Below are 19776 nucleotides of genomic sequence, written 5' to 3'. Positions count from 1 at the left end.
AACAGTTGGAGAGCACAAGCCAGTTACGAGACTCTACCAATCTTTGCTGGTGCAGTTAGGGCAGGACCAGTGCCTTTGGGCCATTTGCCTTCATCTCTACTCCTTTTTTTTTTGTGCGTTTATTCTCTAAACACCTTTCTATCCTGGTTGCTTCCTTAAGGATGGGACAGTTTCCTGGGAGGTGTTTCTTACTGTGAAATGCCACATTTAAATGTACATCTCCCAGATCCCCTCCGCCCTGAATGTGACCGGCAATGTAATGGTAGTACATTTAAAACAATTTGGAGAAAATATTTTAGCTCTGGAACTTGTTACCAGAGTATGTGGTAAAAGCAGTTAGCATAGCTGAGTTTATGAAAGGTTGAACAAGTTTCTGGAGAAAACGTCAATAGACTCTTATTAAGGTAGAGCTGAGAAAAGCCACTGCTTATCTCTTGGGGGGGGGGGGGGGGTGGATGTAAGTAACATAGTAACATAGTAGATGATGGCAGAAAAAGACCTGCACTGTCCATCCAGTCTGCCCAACAAGATAAACTCATATGTGCTACTTTATATGTATACCAGACCTTGATTTGTACCTGTCCTCTTCAGGGCACCACAGGGTCTGGAGTACATGCTGGCCTTCTTTCTGTTGTGGCTGTGTCACCACTTGGATTCCCACCAGCATGCTTCAAACTCTGGCCTGCTGGATGGTGCCATCAATATCGGGCAGTGAGGCAGTTTCCTTTGTTGCCTGTAGGTAAATCCAGGCCTTTCTCTGGCTGGTAACAATTGCGGCAAAATGCAAGAGTACCTGCAGCTAATTTTCAGAGAAAACCTGTCCAGATGGCAAAGACCCATTTGCAACTATCTCTTCTGCTACTACTACTACTACTACTATTATTAAATATTTATATAATGCCACAAAATGTATGCAGTCAGTGCTTTCTAGATGCATGAATGTCTGTTCTCTGTGGAGGTTATTGTCTGCTCTACAGATAGACACTGACAATAGATGGAGATTAAGGACAGATGGCTAATAAGATGATGATAGGCTAGCATTTCCTCTCTGTCTCTTCATTATGCCTGTCACATCTGGATATTTCCCTCATGTTCCCCTCTCAGCTTAATTTAATCCAGTCTTGTTGCTATTATATAAAGACTATTGACACCCTACTCCCTCCCTGAACCCCCTAAGGACTAATAACACTCCAGCCCCAGCCTACCAGGGGTCCAGAAGACATAAGTACATAAGTACATAAGTAGTGCCATACTGGGAAAGACCAAAGGTCCATCTAGCCCAGCATCCTGTCACCGACAGTGGCCAATCCAGGTCAAGTGCACCTGGCACGCTCCCCAAACGTAAAAACATTCCAGACAAGTTATACCTAAAAATGCGGAATTTTTCCAAGTCCATTTAATAGCGGTCTATGGACTTGTCCTTTAGGAATCTATCTAACCCCTTTTTAAACTCCGTCAAGCTAACCGCCCGTACCACGTTCTCCGGCAACGAATTCCAGAGTCTAATTACACGTTGGGTGAAGAAAAATTTTCTCCGATTCGTTTTAAATTTACCACACTGTAGCTTCAACTCATGCCCTCTAGTCCTAGTATTTTTGGATAGCGTGAACAGTCGCTTCACATCCACCCGATCCATTCCACTCATTATTTTATACACTTCTATCATATCTCCCCTCAGCCGTCTCTTCTCCAAGCTGAAAAGCCCTAGCCTTCTCAGGCCTCTCTTCATAGGAAAGTCGTCCCATCCCCACTATCATTTTCGTCGCCCTTCGCTGTACCTTTTCCAATTCTACTATATCTTTTTTGAGATACGGAGACCAGTACTGAACACAATACTCCAGGTGCGGTCGCACCATGGAGCGATACAACGGCATTATAACATCCGCACACCTGGACTCCATACCCTTCCTAATAACACCCAACATTCTATTCGCTTTCCTAGCCGCAGCAGCACACTGAGCAGAAGGTTTCAGCGTATCATCGACGACGACACCCAGATCCCTTTCTTGATCCGTAACTCCTAACGCGGAACCAAGAATCACACCCAAGTCCCTCCACATTGCCCTTGAGCCATTGGCTGGCCCATTTCTTATCTTTTTATCTGAAAGCCAGGATTTTATTTTGTCCCAGTTAAAGGTATCAAACAATACCTTTGTTGTATTTGTTTATATATACTTAAAGGGCTACATAATTCAAAACTTCATCTCAAAAATAGCCTATAAGTAAAATAATATTTCTTAATCAGTTCTACAACAAATGTTTAAGTGGGGTTTTTTTTCTCTGATAAAGAACCTAGGGAATTTTTTGACACACTATCTTATTTTTGAAAGAGAAGGACACCCATCTTTCGACATAAATCGCAAGATGACGTCCTTCTCACAGGGTCGCCCAAATCGGTATATTGGAAAGCCGATTTTGGGCGTCCCCAACTGCTTTACGTCGTGGGGACGACCAACGTTCCCAGAGGCATGTCGGAGGTGTAATGAAGGCGGGACTTGGGCGTGCCTAACACATGGGTGTCTTCGACCCATAATGGAAAAAAAAAGACGTCTCTGATGAAAACTTGGACGACTTTACCTGGTCCTTTTTTCTTATGACCAAGCCACAAAAAGGTGCCCGAACTGACCAGATGACCACCGGAGGGAATTGGGGATGACCTCCCCTTACTCCCCCAGTGGTCACTAACCCCCTCCCACCCTCAAAAAATGTTTTAAATATTTTTTGTCAGCCTCAAATATCATACCCAGCTCCATGACAGCAGTATGCAGGTCCTTGGAGCAGTTTTAGTGGGTGCAGTGCACTTCAGGCAGGCGGACCCAGGCCCATCCCCCCTACCTGTTACACTTGTGGTGGTAAATGTGAGCCCTTCAAAACCCACCAGAAATCCACTGTACCCACATCTAGGTGCCCCCCTTCACCCATAAGGGCTATGGTAGTGGTGTACAGTTGTGGGGAGTGGGTTTTCGGGGGCTCAGCACACAAGGTAAGGGAGCTATGTACCTGGGAGCTTTTTCTGAAGTCCACTGCAGTGCCCCCAAGGGTGCCTGGTTGGTGTCCTGGCATGTCAGGGGGACCAGTGCACTACGAATGCTGGCTCCTCCCATGACCAAAGGGCTTTCATTTGGTCGTTTCTGAGATGGGTGTCCTTAGTTTCCATTATCGCCGAAAATCAGAAATGACCAAGTCTAAGGATGACCATCTCTAGGGATGACCTAAATGTCAAGATTTGGGCATCCCCGACCATATTATCAAAACGAAAGATGGACGCCCATCTTGTTTCGATAATACGGGCTTCCCCACCCCTTCGCCGGGGCGTCCTGCGAGGACGTCTTCAGGAAAACTTGGCCATCCCTTTTGATTATGCCCCTCCACATCAACAAAGCTAAATCACGTGTTGTTTTTTAGTGATCAAAAAGACATTGCTGAAAGAGAAAAGGGTACAGGACAAAAAGAATACTGATTCGATAAAGGCATTTGACTACCTCATGAGACTCCTAAGGAAATTGGAAAGTCATGGGATTGGAGGTAACGTTCTATCGTGGATTAAAAACTGATTAAAAGATGGAAAACACAGAGTGGGGTTAAATGGTCAGTATTCCCAATGGAGAAGGGTAGATAGTGAGGTTCTGCAGGGGTCTGTACTGGGACCATTGCTTTTTAACATATTTATAAATGATCTAGAGATGAGAATAACTAGTGAGGTAATTAAATTTGCTGATGACACAAAGTTAAATCTCAAGAGGATTGTGAAAAATTGCAAGAGGACCTTACCACACTGGGAGACTGGGCATCCAAATGACAGATGACGTTTAATGTGAACAAGTGCAAAGTGATGCATGTGGGAAAGAGGAACCCGAATTATAGCTACGTCATACAAGGTTCCACGTTGGGAGTTATCGACCAAGATCATTCACGTTGGAACCCTCTGCTCAGTGTGTGGCAGCAGCTAAGAAAGCAAATAGAATGTTAGGTATTATTAGGACATTATACCAGTCTGATGCACAATCCAGAATAAGAAAGCAATACATTTCTCAAATTATTTTCTGATATATAAACTTCATTTTGTTGTAATATAATTTCCCTATTAAAGCTCACCAGTACTTGTGCTTGAATACAGTCGCCACAGGTACCTTTCTCGTAGAATCTAGCTTCTTCACATGGACCTCAGCTAGTGAAAACTGAAACTAAAAGCTGCAGTGCTTTTACAATGGCTGACTTTGTGCCACATTTGGAGTGACAGCCGTAGGTGGTTGGTGGCCTAGCTGTTTGGGGAGGCTGAAGTGGCTGGGGCTGGGCCCGAGTTTATAATTGTCTGCCAACCTGCAGAAAGAAGAAGCAACAAAATAGTTGCAGGTAATACATTTTATTAAATTTAGATATAACAGTGGCGTACCAAAGGGGGGGCGGTGGGGGCGGTCCGCCCCGGGTGCACGCCGCTGGGGGGTGCCGCGCGCCTGTCAGCTCTTCGTTTTCATGCTCCCTCTGCCCCGGAACAGGTAACTTCCTGTTCCGGGGCAGAGGGAGCATGGAAACGAAGAGCTGACAGGCGTGCGGCACCCCCCCCCCCTCCAGCGGCATGCACCCTGGGGGGGGTTCTTTCACCGGGGTGTCGTGCTGCACCCGGGGGGTTATTTCGCCGGGGGGGTCGCGCTGTTCCGGGGGGCGCTGCACCCGGGGGGGCGGGGCGCATCAGCGATCCGCCCCGGGTGTCAGCGCCCCTAGGAATGCCACTGAGATATAAGTAAAACAAAATATTTTTAGAGCCTTGTCAATATGTAATCCCTAATATATATTTTTTAAATTAAATTTAGATATAAAATAGGTATCAAACGCCAAAGAAGAAAGTGGCAAGAAAATTAAACTGTGCAAACTTCAGTAGATAAATATAGGTTTCTTAGGCAATTGAATTAAAGTGGATTGATAAGTGTTTATAGATGATGCTTACACCTCCATAGAGGCCTGCAGCCAGTCTGCCCTCTTACACATCCCACTTGCCCTCGGCCAGCCGATCCTATATGATGAAATGACAACGTAAAAGTTTTGAAGTCACAGTACCTCTAGAGCAGAACACTATACACAAACCTGTGCAAAAACATACTCAGAACGTTACCATACCATACCAGCACTAACTCCCAGGTCTCAAAGACCTTATGCATGAAAAGGCAGCGCTGTAAATATTACACCGGGCCCTAAAACCCCAATGTCCCACCTAGTGAGAAGTAACAAAGCGAAAGGGGAATGACCAAAGAAGTGCCAACCAAGGGATATTTATTAAAAATGTCACAAAGAAAGATCAACTGAAAATACAATACCGTCCTTAGGGATCTATAAAAATGATATCAAGAATCGACACAGTCCTGCGTTTCGGCACACAGCTCACCTGCCTCAGGCTATTTTTTTCTTATTGGTGATGTTTTTATTAATTATTTATTTAACTAATTATTTTTATGTGTATATTTATATTTTTTCATACAGTTCTAACTAATTTTATTCTTGTATTCATTCGTATTTATGTCTTGATGTTGTTACAGAAGTTTAGACTCCTGAGGCAGGCGCAATGCACACCAAAACACAGAACTTTGTCGAGTCTTGATATAATTTTTGTAGGTCCCTATGGACTGTATGTGTTTTTAGTTGACGTTTGCTTGTGACATTTTTAATAAATAGTCCTTGGTTGGCACGTCTTTGGTCGTTCTCCTTTTCGTTTTGTTTCTCCTCAATTGGTTTTGTAAAGGAGTTACTTTGGCTTTTTTGTCGTTTTGGTTTTCCACCTTCTACAAGATCTCCACGCTGGCAGAATACATACAGTACTGTGTCCACTGGTACAAGACAGAGACAGACCCTCAACAAATATGAAACAAGGGACCACAGACTAGTAATAAAGACATGAAGGCAAAACAGTGAACTGGAAACCTCAAGAAGTCAGACTTTGCATGTACAGCAATAGTAAAGAAATAGACACCACAATGCAAGATGACAGAGATGTGCATTTCCAAAAGCTCCCAAAACTGTACCAAAAAAAAAGACAGTTTAATGCTACTGATAATAATTCAGTTAGCCTCAATATTAAAAATGGAGGGAAAAAAAGATCTCAGATGCAGAGGACACCCTAGATATGGTTAAGCATCACAAATCGGCTGTGAATATTTTTCATGTGCGAAAAATTTCCATTTAATATTTTTATGTTTTTATGTTATTTTTGAGTTAAGTGGTAGCCATGTTAGTCCACTTTTAAAGGTAATAAATAGAAATATGTCAAAAGAAAAGAAAATAAGATAATACCTTTTTTATTGGACTAACTTAATACATGTTTTGATTAGCTTTCGAAGGTAACCATTCTTCTTCGGATCAGAAAATTATTTTATTTTAAATTATTTTAAAATTATTTTGCTTTTTCTGCTTTTTATTCAATTACTTATTCAAATATTTCCAAAAGCTATAATATTCCAATTAGTAAGTTCAGAATAAAATACTATTTTCTACTTTTGTTGTCTGAGCATTTTATTTTCTAGTCACGTTGGTCCAGTGTCTGTTTTCTGCTTTTCTCTGTTTTTCCTGTTTTTTGCAGGATCCTCCATCTCTTTGACACTTCTTCTGTCTCCATGTCCACCATTCATCTTCAATCTGTGTCCCTATCAGTCCCGTCCAGCATCTCCATTCTGTGTCACTGTCCGCATCCTCCCTCCACATTCAGCATTTGCCCTCTCAGTGTCTTTACCCTCCCCTTACATTCAGCATCTTCCCTCTGTGTCTGTTTCGCCCTCTCCTGCATTTCCCCCTATTTGTCCCTCACCCGCCACAGTGTCCAACATTGCCCCACGTGTCCCTATCCTTTCGCCATTCAGCATTGTTCCTGTTCCTTTCCCTATGTTTTCTCCATGCCCAGAATCTCTTCTCTGTCCCTCTACTCTCCTCTATCTTCCCTTTCTCCTGCACTCCTATTTTGGGGCCTCATGATTCAGTATTGCTCCCTCTTGGGTCTCCAGTGTATCTCCCACTCTCCTCCATGCCTTCAGTCTGATCGCTCTCTTTCTCCCTTCTCCCCCACCCCACCCCCAGCATCTATCCATCTCTTACCCAGGTCCAACACCTCTGTCTCCCTCCCTCCTTCCCTCCACAAGTCCAGCATTTCTATCTTTCCTACCACCTTTACAGTTCCAGTGACTCTGATTCTCCCTCTCCTCCCTGCTAATGTGCCTTGATTGCTGTCAGTAGCGATACCGCAGCGATTAAGGCGGGCTGCCTCAGGGCCTTGGCCTTCCCAGTGATGCCTCCCACCTATGTTGAACAGGAAGTTGCATCCGAGGAGGGTGGGAGGCATCACTGGGAAGGCCAAGGCCCCAAGGCAGCCTCATTTAATCACTGCCGTGTCGCTACCAGTAGTGATCAAGGCACATTAACAGCACCATCGGACCGCAGGGAGGAGAGGGAGAGATGCTGGCACCTGAAGCCAACAACGGCTTGGGACAGTGCCTGGAGGTCGTGAGGGGGAGGGGGACAACAATCGCTGCAGTGAGAACAGGTAGGCAGGGTTCTAGCTGCTGCCTATTTTAAAATTAGTGGATGTCCTGCTTAGCCTCCCCAAGCCTCTTATAGGGGGTGCCTATGGTGACAGTTGATGTCATATCGCTACTGAGAGGCTAATTCGTTAGGAGTTTATCATCCCAAATTGAGCTTCCACTGAAAGACACAGTCAGTTTCGGCCGAAACCGAAACGGGGCAGAAAAAGAACTGACACTGAAATTTGGTCTGCCTCTACTGGCAGTATCCTAATTCCTATACCCACGCCCTGATTCCCCCCCCCCCCCCTGCAAAAACACCCCTGATCTGAGCTCTCCCCCAACAGACACTGCAATGCTTCTTTCCCTCCAATGAGACCTCTTCTTGTAAAGAGAGCCCCCCCCCTCCAGTCACTCCCGGCTGTTAGACTGCTGACATCAGAAACAGTGCCAGTCGACCTCTAGTGGTAATCTCTTCATATTAACGCTAGAGGTCAAGCTGCCAATACGTTAGGCATTTCAAATTATACATTCTTCATTGGCCTGAATATTGTCCTCAGTGATGTATTATATCATTACCAGATATTATTGTTGGTATATACATAAAAAATATATCCTGGCTCTGGTTTTCAGTATCAGAAATGCAGGGAAGCTTAATCTAAATTTGCTTTCTCTACCTCTACAATTCCCTTAATGAAATATTTTCTGGACTTATGGTGAACTGCAGCTGATTTAATGTGGAAAACACAAAAAGGTTAGTTTACTGTATTTTGGCACTTTCATTTTCCAAATCGCACGGAAATTAAAAATCCATATATATCTTTAAAGGCTTATTTATGAACACTTAAGCGCAGGTATGTCATAGTTGGCTTGCATTTCTTCTGCTGATATATGGCAGTTGGCAGCGGCAGCAACCCCTGCTAAAACCTGGCAGGACCCTGTGCGTTTTTTTAAACAGCTTCTGTTGAACTTGGGTCATCCGGTCCCTTTGAAACACTTCACAGATGACTATTGATCAGTTCAGCCTCCAATGATCTAAAAATGGGCTTGCTTTTATAATGACTACAGTGCATACGATGTGACGTATTAGCGTGTCTGTATGTAAAAATCAAAACAAATGATCCTTTTCTGTTTTTGCTTTTGCAGAAGGAACTGAATTCTGTTGCATCAGAGCTGGCTGCTCGGCAGGAGGAAAGCGAACATTCTTATAAACATTTAATTGAACTCAGTCGGGAATTTAAGAAAAACACACCAGAGGTATGGTATATTTGCTATTATGGAATTAACCCACCAGGAGTGCATAGTTCTCCTGTGTATAGTTTGACAGTTAGGTGTAAGTGACTAATTACATAAAAGCCTAATTAAACAAAAATAAGAGAAAGCTGGGTTGGCATGTGGAGTATATTGCACTGCACTTTGCTGTTCAGTGGTGCGCTGATTTCCCCCCCCCCCCCTTCCCGAACCTCCCCAGCAGAACAGATACCTGCTCGGGACAGGGCTGTCACAGTTCATCGGTGTTTTCTGTTGACGTTGTAAAGAATGCAGAATCAGTCAGTTGTGTTGGTATCTAGTCTCTAAAAATACTGGAGGCAGTGCTGTCATTTGTGACAGGATTGTCACTAAGCGCCAGAGAAAAGAGATTGTGTCATCATTTTATGGTTATCCTTTAATCAGCAGTTGAAAATAGCTTGTTTGTAACATTCCTGACTCTCACTCCTTTTTAGGTTTTGCAGTTGTGTCATTTGGTCACCTGATAAGTATTCTGCATTTGTCCTTGATAGAAGTATTGGAGTGTCCTTGAAGATGGGACCTGCAGTGAGCTTGGAGCCACTAGTACACGTTAAAACCCAGAGCAGTCTCTGGTCCCACAACTCCGTCATGACTGCTGTTGTCGTACATTATGCCAGATGGCATGGTATAGAATGCCACTGCCCCCTACTCCCACCAATGTGCTGTGGACCCAAAATGGCAACACAAGTCCCCTATGGGTCAGTAGCATACCAAGGGTGGGGCAGTGGGGGCAGTCCACCCCAGGTACAGGCAATAAGGGGGTGCGTTGTGAAGTGACTGAAAACTCCTGGGCTCCTGGCATCTCTCTCTCCCCTGCAGGCGATCGGTATTTCTCAACCCCCCCCCCCCCCCCCTTTCCCCTTGTTACCTCTTAAACACTTAAGTTCCTCGCTGGCAGTGAGCAGTAACTCATATGTATTGCTTGCACCTGCCCGAGAGCTTTGCCTCCGATGTGATCCCGCCTATGCAGAAACAGGAAGTTATGTAAGAGGGAAGACTGTGGGGTGGGTGCAGCGGTGCAGATGAGTTGCTGTTCTCTGATGGCGAAGAACTGAAGTGTGTAAAAGGTATATGGGAGGATGTGTGGGAAACCAGATCGCCTGGGGGGGGGGAGGGGAGGGAAAGATGCCAGATGGGGTTGAGGTTCTCATGCCCCACACCTCTGGGTGTCAAACAGGCTAGGTAATCACTAGTTTGGGTCATGTTACCAATTAAGTAACAGTCAATACTCAATCCCTAGACAAATGATACCACCCTTGCAACTCGCATGGAGCAAACCGCCCCAAAATCTTTATATTGTACTATCCACTTTGTATTTGTTCACACCGGAGTCTGTAACTACCTCTCCGGAACTATATAAGCTACATTGAGCCTACAAAGAGGTGGGAAAACATGGGATACAAATGTAACAAACAAATAAATAAATAAATACTTATTTGCACACCCTTTTGTATAGATGGGATGTAAAACATGACAATACATGTAACTCTTACGTGTTCAGAGTGGCTCATCAAAAGGTCAGAGTGGTCACATTGGGCAAGACTAGGGGTTCTCAGTCCATTCCTGAGCCAATCAGGTTTTTAGGATGTCCACAATGAACACAATGGTGGAGGAGTGGCCTAGTGGTTAGGGTGGTGGACTTCGGTCCTGAGGAACTGAGTTCGATTCCCACTTCAGGCACAGGCAGCTCCTTGTGACTCTGGGCAAGTCACTTAACCCACCATTGCCCCATTGAGCCTGCCAAGAGTGGGAAAAGTGTGGGGTGCAAATGTAACAAAAACAAAACATATATGAGACAATGGATGCATGCACTGCCTCTATTGTAGGTAAATCTCTCTCTCTCATGCATATCCATTATAGATATCCTAAAAAGAATGAGTTTGCCCTGCGAACTGGATTGAGAATCACTGGATCAGACCAATGGTCCATCTAGCCCAGTCTTAACACTGGTCCATTGTTATCAGTAACACCCCACTGACCTAAACCAGATCATTGAAATAGCGCGCAAAGCATGGTGGGTTTACAACACCTTTGCGTCAAAGTACTTTCTTCCAGCTAGAGTAACACCTTACACAATAACATCCTCTGATTGGTTTTGCTCATTAACACAAAAGACAAGTCCTGGAGGTACAGGGAGGGTGGGTTGGAGAATGAGGGCTAGATTAAGTATGAGAACTTGTACGCTTATCTGCTCATAATGGCAGAATAACAAAGAAGAAAATGACAACATTGATTTGGATAAGGAGCAATGTTAGACAAAGAATCCAGCTTCTAGGGCTGACAGCTGGGCTGGATCCTCAGCTATGTTAGCTGAAATGACTGTACATTGTCCATCATCATATATGATGTTACTGAGGTCCATTTGTTTTCCCTCCTGTTCACAGCAACTTGAGGTTTTTTTTCTCTCACAACTTTTCACCAATAAAGATAAACCAATGCAAGAGAAAACAAAATAATACGTCTTATAATGTGTTTCCTTTTGTGGGTTATAACAAGTTTTCAGACAGACCCCATCTACATGTCATCCCACCTACCACCCACACGTGATCTCACTCTCCCCACCCATCACGTGTATTTTCATAAAGGATTTGGTGTCCTCGTGAACGTAAATCTCATAATTTGTGGCCAGCTTTTCACCTCAACAGTTACAAAGAGGTAAAATACTACAAAGGTTCCTGATGAGTTGTCCCTATTTTTCACCAGCTGAGATTTACAGCTTACGGCTTCTTCAGTGGATGCTTTATCTCTTCTGAGCTGTTGTCTTTCTTGCTCATAAATTGAGTGATAAGGACAGTATTTCTTGTTTCCCAATATATGTAACGGATATATATCTAATGTGTAAAGAAAGTCATAGACAGTTATTTAATACCAAGCAGTAATTTCTTTGTGGGTTTCTAGCAGTAGCTGTAATTGCAGGAGAATGGAAATAGCTGTAGAGTTAGCACATGTTTCCCTTTTTACATAGTAACATAGAAGATGACGGCAGATGAAGACCTGCACGGTCCATCCAGTCTGCCAAATAAGATAAACTCATTGCATGTGCTGCAATATAACATATACATTCTTGATCTTGATCTGTCCTTGCCATTTTCAGGGTACAGACTGTAGACGTCTGCCCAGCACTGGACATACTTCCCAACTACTGGGGTTGCCATTGAAGCCCACTCCAGCCCATCCAGATTTATCTAGCCATAATCGGGGCGCAGATTGTAGAAGTCTGCCTGGCACTGGCCTTATTTCCCAGTTACTGAACTTACCGTCTTAGCACCACTAAGTTTTATTTTGCTTCAGTTCTCTTTCCATATAGTTTTCCTTTCTGTTTATCCCATGCATTTTTTAATTTTTTTTACTGTTTTCATCTCCCCCACCTCCTGGCGGAATATAAGTTGTGCAGCAGAATTTTGAACAGATGGAAGGGGAGAGAGATGACTTAGTGGGAGACCTGTGAGAAACAAGTTGCAGTAGTCTAAGCGAGAGATAATAAGAGTGTGGATAAGTGTTTTGGTAGAAAGAAACAACAGGTTTTAGCAGTCTGTTGGATATGTGCAGAGAAAGACAGAGAGGAGTCAAAGATGACCCCAAGGTTATGAGCTGATGAGACAGAGAGGATGATAGTGTTATCCACAAAGATAGAGAATGGGGGAAGAGGAGAGGTGGGTTTAAGGGGAAAGATAAGAAGCTCAATCTTGGTCATGTTTAGTTTCAAATGGTGGTGAGACATCCAGGCAGCAGTGTCAGACAGGCAGGCTGATACTTGGGCCTGGATTCCTCTTAAAATTTCTGGTGTGGAGAGGTAGATCTGGGAGTCATCAACATAAAGGTATACTGAAAACCATGGGATGAGATCAGAGCACCAAGGGAAGAAGTATAGATGGAAAAAAGAAGGGGTCGCAAGACAGAGGCCTGAGGTACACCAACGGATAGTGGAGTAGAAGTGGAGGAGGACCCACCAGAGTATACAGTAAAAGTGTGATGGGAGAGATAAGAAGAAAACCAGGAAAGAACAGAGCCCTGAAATCTAAGTGAGGACAGCGTATCAAGGAGTGATCAACAGTGACAAAAGCAGCAGATAGATCGAGAAGGATAAGGATAGAATAGAGACCTTTGAATCTGGCCAGGAACAGATCATTGAAGACTATTAAGGGCTGTTTCAGTTGAATGGAGAGGGTGAAAGCCAGATTGAAGTGGATCAAGAATAGCTTGAGATGAAAGAAAGTCAAGACAACGGCGGTGAACAGCATGTTTCAGTATCTTGGAGAGGAAAGGGAGGAGGGAGATGGGGCCATTGTTAGAAGGACAGGTTGGATCCAATGAAGGTTTTTTGAGTAGTGGTGTAACTATGGCATGTTTGAAGGCATCAGGAACAGTTGCAGTGGAAAGTGAAAGATTGAGGATATGACAGATAGAAGAGATGACAGTAGGAGAGAGAGTGCTAAGTAGATGGGTGAGAATAGGATAAAAGGAACAGGTAATCAGTTTGGAGGAGGAAAGAAAATGGTTTCCTCTTCAGTGATTTCAGAAAAGGAAAAAAAGGAGGTAGGGGTTGAAGGAGGGTTGAGAGAATGGCCTGAGGGAAGGAGAAGTGGGGGTGACTTGGTTGAGAATTCAAGGTTAATCTTGTGAAACTTATTATGAAATTACTCAGCCAGAGTCTGGGGATAAAGTGAAGGGGGCATTGCAGGTGAAGGCACTTTGAGAAGAGAGTTCAATGTGGCAAAGAGACACCGAGGGTTTGAGCCAAGAGAGTTTTGTCAACTGGATGTCGTAGTCCTGTTTGGCAAGTGAAACAGCAGACTGGAAGGAAGTCAGCAAGAATTTTAAATGTATGAAATCAGCATGGCACAGGATTTCAGCCAAAGGCATTCGGCAGATCGGCACAGGAACATAGGTAGCAGATTCTAGAGGTCCGCCAAGCCTGTGTAATTAAACTCTGGAATTCGTTGCCAGAGAATGTGGTAAAGGCAGTTAGCTTAGCGGAGTTTAAAAAAAAGTTTGGACGGCTTCCTAAAGGAAAAGTCCATAGACCGTTATTAAATGGACTTGGGGAAAATCCACTATTTCTGGAATAAGCAGTATAAAATGTTTTGTACATTTTTGGGATCTTGCCGGGTATTTGTGACCTGGATTGGCCACTGTTGGAAACAGGATGCTGGGCTCGATGGGCCTTTGGTCTTTTCCAGTATGGCAATACTTATGGGTCTTATGGGCTTGGTACGCCTTACAGAACGGGAAATGAGATGAGCAAGAGTATCCAGAGGAGAGAATAGTATTACAGGAAGAGACAGCCTGATTGATAGACTTGGATAACGTAGTAGTTGACAAGAGATTTGAAACTACTACTACTACTCAACATTTCTAAAGCGCTACCATTGAATGACACAGTAAAAGAGTCAGTAGCCTGAAGATTCCTAAATTTATTGGTGGAGGTTGGGTTGGGTGGGACTGGGGGGGCAGTGTTTAAGTGTGAAAGTTATCAGATGATAGAGAGGGGAAGAGCTGAGGTGCAGAAACTGGAGCATGAGCAGTTGGAGAAGAAGATAAGATCAAGACAGTGGCCATTCTGTTGAGTAGGGATAGTGGAGGACAGTTGAAGATTGAAAGAGGATGTTAAAGTGAGAAACTGAGAAGCATAAGAGTCAGAGGTATCATTAACATGAATGTTAAAATCCCCAAGAATGAGGGAAGGAGATGAAGGTTCAAGAAAGAAAGAAAGCCAGGAGTCAAAGTCAGTTAGAAAGGAAGAAAGGGACTTATCAGGGGGTCAATAAATGACTGCTACTCAGAGAGGTAGAGGAGGGATGGAGTGAACTTCAAAGGAAGAAAAGCAGTGAGACTGAGGTGGAAGAAGAAACTGAAATCTACAAGAGGGTGAGAGTAATAGCCCGACACCACCTCCGCAGCCAACCAGGCAAGGAGTATGGGAGAAAAGGTAACCTCTATGACACAGGGCCGTAGCTGAAGCAGAGTCTTGAGGGCAAAGCCAAGTCTCAGTTAAGGCAAGATGGAGAGTACAAGAGGTTGTAGATGTAGGAAAGTTTGTTGTAGACAGAGTGGGCATTCCACAGAGCACATGAGAAAGTCAGAGAAGAAGGGGAGAGGAGAGGAACAGAAATTAGATTGGAGACATCACTGTGTAACCTGCATGACTAGGATGAGAGCTGATGTGGAGGACTAGGATTGGGATTGATATTCCCAGTGGAGAGCAGGATAAGGAGCAAGAGAGTACGGAGAAGAGTAGAAGAGGCAGTCTTTATCTGTCGTCATCTACTATGTTACTATGTATGTATGTTACTTAGGCAGTAAATTATAGACTAGTGCCAAAGTGTAGTTAGACGCCTAACTGCCCTTTACCCCCATAGCCTAGTGGTTAATGCAGTGGCCTAAGAACCTGTGGAGTTGGGTTTGATTCCCACTGCAATCCCTTGTGACTCTGGGCAAGTCACTTTTAACCCTCCATTACCCCAGGTACAAAATAAGTGTCTGTATATAATATGTAAACTGCTTTGATTGTAACCACAGAAAGGCAGTATATCAAGTCCCATGCCCGTTTGAGCACTTAACTCCGATTGTGACGCACTGTATTAAATTAGGGAGTATATATTTTTTTACTTATTTATGACATTTATATCCCAACAATACAATGAAATCACATCTTACAGAACACAGTGAACACACTACCAGACTATATTACATAGTGCATTACAATAGAAAGTTTAAAAAAAAATAAAAAATACAGAACAATGAAAACAAAGATTCAGTAACCAAATATTGACCTGGCAAGGAGATCAGTATCCACACCTAAAAACTTCCCAAAGAGGAAAGTTTAAACATTTACGAAATATCATTTAATCACAGTGGCCCCTAATTGACTTTGGCAACGAATTCCAACATTTCATGCCCTGATACGCAAATCCCGCTGCAAGAACTGATTTCTAAACCATTTTGTTACAACTTGGATAGTGAAGCCCTAGAAAGGTTGATAGATGAGAGACAGGAAGTGTGGGGTGGATGAGGGGCAGGGAGATATGCATGGAGATAGGAGGGTGACAAACAGTACAATTTATGGTTTATAATGGGCTAGAAACCCCAGAAAATTGTACTGCTTTGTCACCCTCCTATCTCCATGCATATCTCCCTGTCCCTTATCCACCCTGACTCTTCCTGTCTCTCACCTATCCACCCCCATCCTGTTAGACTGTCACTGAAATGCTTTGATGTTGCACTTATATATACTGTCATCTCCAACACTTGCTTATTTCTGATCCAATGAAGAAGGGCAACCTTCGAAAGCTAATCAAGAAATGTATTAAGTTATGTCCAACAAAAAAGGTATCATCTTATTTTCTTTTCCATGTTTTATTTTGTTTTATTTCTATTGATTACCTTCAAAAGTGGACTAACACGGCTACCACACCTCTCTACTCAATTTTAATTTGAAATCAGATGCCCAAGATGCCATCAGGTCTAAACCTGATTTAACCACTAACAGAATTTCTTGAAAGTCTTGTGTAAAAGGGATATAAATTGTGATGTCATCTGCATAAATAAAGGAATGGAACCATTGTACCTTCAATAGCCTACCTAAAGGTGCCATCATGACATTAACTAAAATGGGAGACAGAGGAGGATCCTGAGGTATACCAAGGGCTTTTTTTGAGGAGGTAGTTGGGGGTACTGAGTACCTGCACCTTTCCCATTGTCTGCTAAAATTGACCCATGGTCCCCAAGTTTTAATGAAAGAGCTTAGGCTCTACACTACACACCAATGATGCCTTGTCACAGATTCTGTGACTGGTTGCAGGGGGCCTGGCTGTTGTGGGGTGGGTCCCTCAGTGATCACCCCACCCCTGAAGGATGGCCTGGCATTTGAGTACCGGCACCTTTTTCACTAGAAAAAAACACACTGGATACACCACAGTCAGGAGTCCAGGGGGATGAAATAGAACCAGACAATTTTACCTGAGAGGACCTAGCTATTAGGAAACCCTGGAGCCACTCAAGGACATCACCACAGACTCTGAAGTGACCTAGCAAATGAAATAGTTTAACATGGTCAACTAATCAAAAGCACTTGCCATGTCAAACTGTAACACTAAAACCCTTCTCCCTAAGCTAATTTCTTTCTTCAAATTTGCCTCAACAGTGGTTAAAACCGTTTCAGTACTGTAACATGATCTGAATCCTGATTGCGAGCTGTGTGAAAGGGAAAAGGTGGAAAGATATTCCATGAGTTGATGCCCAACTAATTCTTCCATTACCTTCATCAATAAGGGGATAGAAGCAACTGGTTTGTAATTAGTGACATCACTTCTTGAAGACATCAAGTTTTTCGAGGTGGGAGTTAGCATAATAGAACCCTTCCCCTCGGGAAAAAGACCATGTGACAACAAACAAGAAATGTGTGTTTTAAGGAGATCGATAAAAAGGCTAGGAGCAGTTTGCAGTAGATACTACTACTACTATTTAGCATTTCTATAGCACTACAAGGCGTACGCAGCGGTGCACAAACATAGAAGAAAGACAGTCCCTGCTCAAAGAGCTTACAATCTAATAGACAAAAAAATAAAGTAATCAAATCAATTAATGTGTACAGGAGAGGAGGGTAGGTGGAGGCGAGTGGTTACGAGTCAAAAGCAATGTTAAAGAGGTGGGCTTTCAGTCTAGATTTAAAGGTGGCCAAGGATGGGGCAAGACGTAGGGGCTCAGGAAGTTTATTCCAGGCGTAGGGTGCAGCGAGACAGAAGGCGCGAAGTCTGGAGTTGGCAGTAGTGGAGAAGGGAACAGATAAGAAGGATTTATCCATGGAGCGGAGTGCACGGGAAGGGGTTTAGGGAAGGACGAGTGTGGAGAGATACTGGGGAGCAGCAGAGTGAGTACATTTATAGGTTAGTAGAAGAAGTTTGAACAGGATGCGAAAACAGATAGGGAGCCAGTGAAGGGTCTTGAGGAGAGGGGTAGTATGAGTAAAGCGACCCTGGCGGAAGATGAGACGGGCAGCAGAGTTTTGAACCGACTGGAGAGGGGAGAGGTGACTAAGTGGGAGGCCAGCAAGAAGCAGATTGCAGTAGTCTAAACGAGAGGTGACAAGGGTGTGGATGAGGGTTTTGGTAGAGTGCTTGGAAAGAAAGGGGCGGATTTTACGGATGTTGTAAAGAAAGAAACGACAGGTCTTGGCAATCTGCTGGATATGAGCAGAGAAGGAGAGAGAAGAGTCAAAGATGACCCCAAGGTTTCGAGCTGAGGAGACAGGGAGAATGAGAGAGCCATCAACAGAATTCAGGCAGATATCTAAGGAGCATTGTGAGGAAGAATATTTTAACAAAAAGGACTTAACACTGTAGGTAAGTGAAAGGATGACCAAATCGTATCAACCTTTCCACCTCCGCGCAGGGTAGAAGGTTCTCTGAAGTGCAGCTCATGATTACTCTTGAGAGTCGATCTTCAGGATTTTCTGTTTGAAGTAAATGGCAAGCTGATCTGCAGAAGGAACTACTTAATTAACAGCTGATAGGTCTTTGGTATTGAAAAGAGTACCGATCAGATTAAAAAGCTTTCTAGTGTTCAAGGAGTGACCACCCACAAATTTGCTGTAGCAGTTAGTTTGTTTCCTTTATGTGTGGAAACTGTATAAGAATATTTCACATTCTGGGTTTGCCCTCCCCCCCCCCCCCCCCCCCCAACAGCTATCTCCATAGTCTTTCCACTTACCACACATGCATCATGTAATACACACTAAGTGGAAATCTTTACTGCCCTTTAGTAAACAGGCCCCATAGATTCCACAACGCAAATGTGTAGGCCCAATGAAGAAATAAATGCAACGGGCTGAGTAAAGAGGAACATGAAGAAAACAGGACATATTTTGTCTCCCTGGAAATTACCATCTGTGGTGTTGTCACATAAGGAACTCTCTCTCTCTGCAACATATTCTCTGCTTCCACTTACAAAAAAAAAGGCGTTCTTTTCACAGACATAACTGTTATTTTAGAGAGGAAGTCAGTGACTCATGTTTGATAGGCAAAAGAGTTCTACACGTAGGCCTCCTTTCTAGTTTAGCCTGGATTTAGGAAAGCTTCTCTCAAACTGCTGGTTGCAGAAGTTTGTCGAGGCCTCTATGCCAAGCAGCATCAGGGGGTTGTGGTATGCTATATTCTGTGTAAGTAGCTGGCTGAAAACGACATGTGAAGCGGTGTTTCATTTTCAGTTAGGTCCTCCCGTGGAACACCACGTTCTCAAGTAGCTGGGAGAATATAGGCAGAGGTCTAAAATTCGAGAATTTCAACTTTTAGAGGGCTCAACGCGAGGAAAGTAAGAATGCATACACACATGTGCCGGGCAGATTATCACAGTACATGAGTGCCTCAACTGATGTATTTCTACAGGTCACACTTTTGAATTGCACAGCAGTCACTAAAGGAGAATAAATTTAAGCAGGGATTGGCACAAAGTGCTTTCTAATCCTTGATCAGTCTACTCTTTTGCAAACTGGGCTTCTTTTTTTTTTCCCCCCCTCAGGAAATCAGGGAGGTGGTTGCTCCGGTTCTGAAGAGTTTCCAGGCAGAGGTATGATTCACCGTTTTATTCATACTAACCACAGTGGTTTAGTGAATGGCAGATAAGAAGCGAGCGCTGTAAAGTAACACAGGAGCAAAGATCAAGGGCCTCAATATTCAAAGCTACTTATCTGGTCAACAGGTGATGCTCAGCAGATAGGTAGTGAAGACCAGGGCTAGAGGCCAACTGAAAATACTTTTCTCAGTTTTGGCTGAAACCAAAACTGCCACTGAATCTATCTGAACGCTTTGTCCAAAACTGAAACTGCAGCCAAAGCCAAAACTGAAAATTCAAGTTTGGTTGTGTGAATGAAATCCAAAAGCATTTATTTGGAGTACTCTATTTACCATATAAACTATTGTGCAAAATCATAACTGCATTACTTGCAATTTCAGTACACACACAAAAAAAAGAATATAAAAAGTAGCTGCCC

The 19776-nt window shown here is 43.6% G+C and overlaps 1 protein-coding gene across 1 annotated transcript in view; it reads left to right on the top strand.

Moving 5' to 3' along the window:
- The window catches only part of CUX2 (cut like homeobox 2), a 521901-nt gene that overhangs the window by 293922 nt on the left and 208203 nt on the right, over nucleotides 1–19776 (top strand). Inside the window, exons 2-3 of the mRNA XM_030219071.1 lie at nucleotides 8646–8756; nucleotides 19305–19352. Coding sequence (XP_030074931.1) covers nucleotides 8646–8756; nucleotides 19305–19352 — 159 coding nt within the window. The remainder of the gene's footprint in view (nucleotides 1–8645; nucleotides 8757–19304; nucleotides 19353–19776) is intronic.

Source organism: Microcaecilia unicolor, chromosome 11 (assembly GCF_901765095.1).
Source record: "Microcaecilia unicolor chromosome 11, aMicUni1.1, whole genome shotgun sequence".
NCBI lineage: Eukaryota > Metazoa > Chordata > Amphibia > Gymnophiona > Siphonopidae > Microcaecilia > Microcaecilia unicolor.
The sequence above is the reverse complement of the archived record's forward strand: the minus strand, read 5'-3'. Positions and strand labels throughout refer to the sequence as shown.